Consider the following 7861-nt stretch of genomic DNA (forward strand, 5'->3'; position numbering starts at 1 on the left):
TAGTAGATTGCAAAGAATTTTCATCCGTTTACAACTAAAGTAAGCTAATCATATTCGGACAGGATAAATAACGGAAAAGGATGAACGCAACAAATAAAATAATAAAATTTTGCTTAACAATTATATTAATGTGAGTGTTACGGCATTTTTCGCCATAATATCCCAATTACTTTATATAAGCTTTAAACAAAATCACATTATGTTGTAATAGTGTTTTTATAAAACTAAAAAGAATTTTTGTTGTAGTTTTTCACTTATTTCGCTTTCTTATTAGCTGTAATAATAACCCATATTTTCCTATCACAATAAACTGTCAATAGTTAACTGTTATTGTGTTTTTTATGGTGTTAATATATACACATGTCACAAATCATGTAACCTAGTTTGTAAATCAGACACGGGGATTGGCTGAGGCGATATGACACATACCTACGTCACAGTAAATGTAAAGGATGTTTTCGGTTTTACCTGTGTACACGGTTTTCACGTCGTTTATTTTTAATTATGTGACATAGCCGTACAGACGCTGTTTATAAAGACAAAATAACTATACTGTTCAGAACCACATTCGCGAACAATCTAGTTAGGAAAGAATCGACGCTATACCCAAACAATGAATTCTTATCAGTTTTTACTTGGATTTCTTTATACGATGGTGAGTACATGTATATATAATTTAATGTTAATAATTTAGATTATGAATTATTTAGCCAGAAAATAAAACTCATTAAAACTGAATAACATGTTGGTATAAGACAAGGGGAGTATTCAGGGTCATGTGTTTTAACATATTTTTTTAATAACCTTGATATTTAAACACAATATTGTAAGCTTGTAACAAATTCGTAATATTGATCAGTAAAGTTTATTTAACAATTTTTATAAATAATATAACATTAATAATTTTAGAATTTCGTTAAATGCTCTATAAGCAGGACTCTTAGTTGTGCATTCTCCTACAAAACAGTATTTAATTTTTTAACAAAAACACCAACACTCGTTTGTTTTATACAGTGTTTTCATTATTGTCTTGTCAATAAAAAAAATACTGACGATGGACTTTAATTGACTTTTGATACATTTACGTGACTGAAAGGGTAAATGTATGAACATTAAACTAAAAGAGAGCCCTAGGGTCAAACAACTTTTCCTGCCATAAATATGAATAATTGGTTTTAAAGACGTCTTAGAATGACTGGGAGCATATACACTCATCACAGCCCTAGTAACCTCAATAATGTTTACAGTTTGACAGGCGCCCCAACTCCTTGTCACGTACAAGCGGGGAATCCAAACCACACCACTTGACACAATGACAGACCTTGTGATCCAACGCGCCCCCACGCCGATGCTAATAAAGATTACCATTACAAACCGTCAAGTTGTTCTTACTAATTAGTTAATTTTAGTTTAATGTATCGTTTTTCTGGAAAGGTTAGAGTATATTAGAAATTCAGAAATCCTCAAATTCAGAACAAGGAAACTGTTTTTCAAAATCGCATGAAATATAAATTCTGTCATACTGGGGCTGTTAGTACATAATCTAAGATATTGCGCAATATAGCCCACTCGGTTATCTCGGTGGGTGGATAAAAGTAGGACGTTAAACCCCCTTTCATTCATTGAATTAAATCATCGTTTACTTTCATCTGATGAAAATATCACCTATATATATCATTTTTTTTTTAAAATGGCCATTGTTTAAATTGTTGAATCACGTGCAAAGTATTTTCCACAAATTTCTGAGTTAAGATATAGTATTTGTTTGTTCCTGAATAGTAATTACCAGTCACATCCTCGTGTGTAATTTTTATCTCTTAAAAACTATTTATAATTAATGTTTGTTCCTATTGCAATACAAATCCGTGACAAACTACAATGCAACGTTTTTCCGAAAAAAATTACCTAAAAAAAAAACCCGACTCAAATACGGATGTAGCTTTAAAAAAATAGATAACATTGTTTCTATAAGTTATATTAAAACAATTGACATTTTAAAATAAAATTAAATAAACATCAAACAAAATTATTTAACTATTTCACATCACATATTTACATAATTTTATGTTTATCGACGTTTGGACATCTTTTTTGAATATCTCAAGTTCTGTAAAGAAACTATGACACATACTTATGGAAGAACAATTACTGATTTATTTAGGCGACGTTTCGAAAAGTATTCCCTCAACGTTTTCAAGCACTACAGTAACAAATATGTAGAACAATTATATATAGACATAACCAGCAATAACAACAAATCATAAACCATGCATGGCAACAAGGGCATCAATGTCACCTAAATATATCAGTAATAGTTCTTCCAAGTGTTATAGTTTACGCTCTATCCAGTTACTAAGTGCCTCTGAAGGATTATTCTTTAATTAACTGATTATTCTTTAATTGATTGTTTTGAATAAATTTCATATGTATAAAAAGAATGTGCGATGAAATGAAATGAAATAGGGTTTAACGTTTTAGTTTTCGACAGCAACCGGGTCACTGTAGACAGGCATGTATAACAACCTTGAGGAACATTTTGCTTAGACAGTGGCCTTTCGGTCTACCCTTCATCGAATTATGAATGTCAAGGGTTCCTTACGTGCACGAAAAGGAGTACACGGGTGGACCTTGGACTTTTGTCCAACCCGAACCCCCAAATTGGATAGGTGAGTGTGGGGATGTGGAATGGTCTAACGCTTGGGTATTAGATCTCGATCTTGTACGTGACAATGAGTAATGTGATCTGCCAAACCTCGTGGGCTTTCTCCAGGTCCTCTGGTTTTCTTCCACTGCTAAAGACCCCTAAAATCAGCGAATTACAGAAATAAAGTTGTACCATATGTTAGTTCTGAAATGACCAAGTCTTCAAAGTAGAAATGGTACCTAGAAAGAGTAAGCATAACCTGTGTCTACAGACAATCTAGAATGATTGGCGATTCCTGTTAATGGACAAATTTACAAATAGTACTGTAAATAAATCAACACATATATACATGTAGTTTAATAAGAATGTCGTTTTATGTATTTCAGTGCCTTTTATGGCGCATCAATGGCGAACTAACTACGACCATTAATACAGCACAAAATGTAGAGAATCAACATATTACTACTGAAGAAACAGTGACACAGAATAATCCGTACACAGCAGAAGACATAGTTCGATACCAAGACACTACAACAACAATTTCGATGATGCTTGATAATACGACAACACAAATTACCGACTATTCCAATGATACTGCTGTCAATGAAACTTTAGTTGGCGGGGCTGAAGTTTTGGAAACAAGTATAGCAACGCCCGAATCCCTACCAATTGGTGTATTTACAGAGGAAGAGGCGAGCCTGATATTTGATTTATTTGGTATCGATACTGATGGAGGTAATTCAGAAACATCAACTCAAGCGATACCAGCAGATACAACTGAGTCAACGTCAGCAGAAACAACCTCGCAGGTGGTGTCAATACAAGCACCAGATGCATGGGAGCCTCAGGTTCTTGAATCTGGGTTAGTGGTGGAGAAACAAATACTAACAAATGCCTCCGACAGTGACCTTGTAAATAAACAAGAAATAAACGTCACTGTAAGTCAGGATACAGAGACGACAACTATTATGACAACCACGTCATCTTCTAAAGAAACAGGGCGGGATGTTATCGCTGCCAGCTCCACTGACGCAGAACCTCGTGCAGATTTCACCCCACACGTTCCGGTATTTGCTGACGTCGGGTCAAAACAACAGACGTCAAATCTGAGCCCAGGAGGCAAATTAAAAGATTTATTCTCAACAACAAAACAATATGAATCTGACATTACAAATATAGTCTATGATGAAGAAAGTCATATTAAAAAATCAAATGACTTTCACTATCCGTCACACATGTCAGTGTTGACTGGTATCATATTAGCAATTGTGGGTGTGTCGGTCCTTGTAGGTGCATTTCTCGTGTTTAAACGCAAAAGAACACATATCAAAAGAAAATTGATGATGAATTTTGACCTTAAAAGATTGGACTTATGGCATTTGCGTCAACAGCCATCAAATGTACTCATTGTTGACTTCCCTCTCAAACACGATGAAGAGAATTGGCATGATGTCAAACCAGTGACGTCATCAGTGATTTGAAATGCCCGATTCACTGCGGCATTCCTGGATCTCGAAGACATTTTGCCTGCTCGGTAAATAATCATGGATCTTTGAAAAAATAGATCGACTTATTTGATTTGAGATGTTGTCCACATTGAAAGGTTTAGGAACATGACTAATTAACATGAACTGTCTTGTTCAAATAGCTCATAATCTAGTCTTTTATTGTATCTTTAAGGCGGTCGGTGTCATTCTCTTTAGAAAGATATACACTGGGGCCTTGGACGGATTGGGGTAAAATGCCCACCAATGAAGTTTCTGGATTAGAGTTACGATCATGAAATCCCATAATGACTTCGACAACAGATGCACATTTGGGGCATTTTACACCAAAATGCGCCGACGCATAGCTAAATTAACAATTTATGAGAATTAGTTTCGTAAGCTTTCATTTAAATTGGTTATCATTATTAATCGTTGATGAAGGGCAATTTCGACAATTGTATGTATCAGTATTTTCCAAATTTAGGTTTATATCGTAGCTCACAACAATTAGCGGTTAATGAAAATATGAGGTCTTGTTCTTTAATTGTGCTTAAAGACTCATTATTTGACATAATTGACCATTAAAAAGAGGGAACTATGAAAAAGTTTATCAGTATTTTCCAAATTTAGGTTTAAATTGTAGCATTAGTGGATAATCAAAATAAGAGGTGTTGCTCTTTAACAGGCATTAGACTCATTAAATGACATAAGGGGTCATTAATGAATATGATTAAGTGAGTTTGGGCAATTTGGGAGGAAAAGGTGTATTTTACTAATGTCAGTTTAATATCCATGACAAATTATTATTGTCTATAATATATTTATATAGCCTAAAGCTTCAAAGATATACATTGTACATTTATATTACTTATATATCAATCTTATCTGTGTCGCCTATTATTTTCTATCTAACCGACAAATCAAAGGAAAATTTAATTTAGATGACATTAGTATTTTTAAAGACGGTAACAGAATTTTGAAGTTGTCAATGTAAAAATATGGTCATGTCATATAAAATATTTCTTATCCGTATGCAACTTGGTTGCACATAAATCAAATATTAGTCTTTAAATAGTTGCATTTTAAAGGGACAATTGTGACTCGATGAGTACCAAATTCAACTTCGTTACGAAGTGTAGAGGACATTGCCATATAGATTTCTTCTTTTAATAATTTAACACGTTATTGTGATTACAGTTGTGGGTGAAAGATCAAAAATACCCACAAAGAAGCGTGTTTGTGAGACACAGCCGTAATACCATTGCGGGGGGGGGGGGTAATGGATATCAAAATACCCGCAAGGAAGCGTGTTTGAGGAGATATAGCAGTAATATCATTGCGGGGGGGGAGGGGGTACTGAATGAAAGTATCGACTTTACAACAGATATTTAAATTACAATACCAGAGGTTGTGTCCTGTTAGAATGACGGTATTCAACAACAGGGATTTCACTGCCATTATATAACCCTGTGATAAGACAAATCTAGATATTTAATACATTTAAATTTTAAAGAGTGGCTGTAATTGTTTATTCCAAATACATGTATATAGGTATTATATTACATAGTATAAATATTATTAAAATACAAATGTGACGTCATCCTTTGATGTTAGCGTACAGTTATTTCAAATAATGGTACGGGCAATGTGCCAAGCGTACATTATTTATACTATTTTAAATATTGGACCCGAGTGATGTATTTCATTGAAATGCATGTGCTGGACAGTGTCTGTATTTTAAGTTGTTTAATGGTCTCTTGAAAGACATTGCGTAATATATGGATACAGCACTCGTGCTATCGCACTCGTGCAATATCAATATATTACTTAATTTCTCGCACTTGACCATTAAACCACACTTAGTACTGTTATGTTATTATTTCTATTTCACCGAATAGATTAGTTTTTATAAATACTGAGTGTAAAAAGGTACTTCCACCCCTGATTTAGTATTCTTTTTTTAAATATCAAATATACATTATGTAAGAGCTAAATCTGAATATTACAGGTCCTTTCTGACTTCAAATGTCTTATAAATCATTATTTAAACATTTATTAACACGACAAGCCCATAATAAATGCCCCGGGCCATCTGATGGCTCCGGTTTTAAGTATTAGAACACCGCGTCCATTTAAGAGTGTCACGATAATAAACAATCTAAGCTAAACTTGGTCAAAACTTCAAATGGTCATAACTTCTCACAGAATAAAGTGATTTGACAGAATTTTTCATTATTATCATTTCTCGTGATCTATATTTGAACTATTATAACAAGAACGACCAGCTCCATGTCTAACTCTTACATATTGTATCTTTAAAACGATTTTGTTTTTGTATATAACTTTACCTACAATATTGTGATAAATACAGGTTGTTTATTTTTTCGATTTTATTTTTTATGTGATATGCTGTTTTGTTCACATTTTTTTGTGATTTCATTGTATAATAAACCTTAAAATTATAACCAATGTGTATTTCCATTATTTTTTTTCTTAATTTAAATATATTTTAAGTGTAATAGTCACTGATCACATAGACCTATACCCGAAGGCAGGCATGACGAAATTTGTTCTCCGTCTTAATCGATTTTTTAAAGGTAGGCTTAATCAGCGCATGGTCTAAGGCTAACCTCTTCCATTTTTAGATCAAATTAGTAGACTTCCATATATATATCAACATTATTTAAAACAAAATCCCATTATAAGACCTCGTCTAGACATTGTCAGCAAAAAGATAATGTTCAAAAATAGAAACCTATTCAAGATAATGTGAATAGCCTAAGTTTAGAGTTATAAAATTTATTTTGAGACCAAGTCATGGTTATTACACATTATATAATTTTATGGAATTGTAAAGTAATTTATATTTAATAAACATAAAATACAAATACTGCATAAACCCCATTAATTAACTGACCCAGAATTACCCCCGTCCACCCCACCTACACGAATCCCTTCATTAAGGTTACTAGCGACATCAGGAATATTTTTTATTATCTTTTGGTATATTAATAATAACACTAACCCAAACGGGTCTGTGTGGTTGACATGGTAGGTTAAAATAGGAAACAAAACGATACCCACCTGGGGCCTGTTTCACGATATTTTAACTAAGATAAAATCCAAATTTTAGTAATTTGATTGGATAATATTAGATTGATTTTAGTGCTTAGGCAATCAAAATTGAAGTATCTACTAAATTTTGGAAACAGGGCCCTGTATGTTCTAATACATACACGTCATAATATCTGGCATTGAGTCAATCGGTGTTGTATCGATTCATATCCTACCCCCCCCCCCATCCCACACTGCTTAATAACCCCGCGCACAACTGATTTAATGACGTAAAATTGAACTATGTTAGTTCCAAAATGACCTAACTCTCTCTCTCTCTCTCCCATTGGCTAGCTTGTAAAAGGAACCCTTGATAATTCGAAATGAACCACTGTCTATCTAAGCAAAATCCCCTGGGATGGCAAATAGCAATGCACAGTGGAAATTTTCTGAAACTTCGAATGGAAAAGTGCTCTCATGACCCGTTCCCTGATTGGTGCCCACTGAGGGTGTATGTCCAGAACTATCTTAATTTGTACTAATCCATCCTCTATAGCGCCTTCTTTCCGGTCCATAAATTGTTCTCATGGTAGGCTACACGCTCCTGTTTTTTGGTAGGGTAGGTTTTGGCCGTTCTTGCTACTACGGTATTTATGTGAAAGTTTACGTAGAGATA

General features: G+C 33.8%; 1 protein-coding gene across 1 annotated transcript; it reads left to right on the top strand.

Annotated features, from left to right (window-relative positions):
• The first annotated feature begins 447 nt into the window (after nucleotides 1–447).
• On the top strand, nucleotides 448–7042 carry LOC126821602 (uncharacterized). The gene is made up of 2 exons (XM_050550062.2): nucleotides 448–655; nucleotides 3031–7042. Exons 1-2 carry the CDS (start codon nucleotides 614–616, stop codon nucleotides 4123–4125), a joined length of 1137 nt encoding a protein of 378 aa, XP_050406019.1. The 5' UTR covers nucleotides 448–613; the 3' UTR covers nucleotides 4126–7042.
• Nucleotides 7043–7861: the final 819 nt, after the last annotated feature.

The sequence above is a fragment of the Patella vulgata genome, chromosome 5 (assembly GCF_932274485.2).
Source record: "Patella vulgata chromosome 5, xgPatVulg1.2, whole genome shotgun sequence".
NCBI lineage: Eukaryota > Metazoa > Mollusca > Gastropoda > Patellidae > Patella > Patella vulgata.

Coding starts and splice junctions, on each gene's coding strand:
- LOC126821602 (XM_050550062.2), top strand. CDS start 614: ATGAATTCTTATCAGTTTTTACTTGGATTTCTTTATACGATG. Junction 656..3,030: donor TTGGATTTCTTTATACGATG/GTGAGTACATGT, acceptor TATGTATTTCAG/TGCCTTTTATGGCGCATCAA.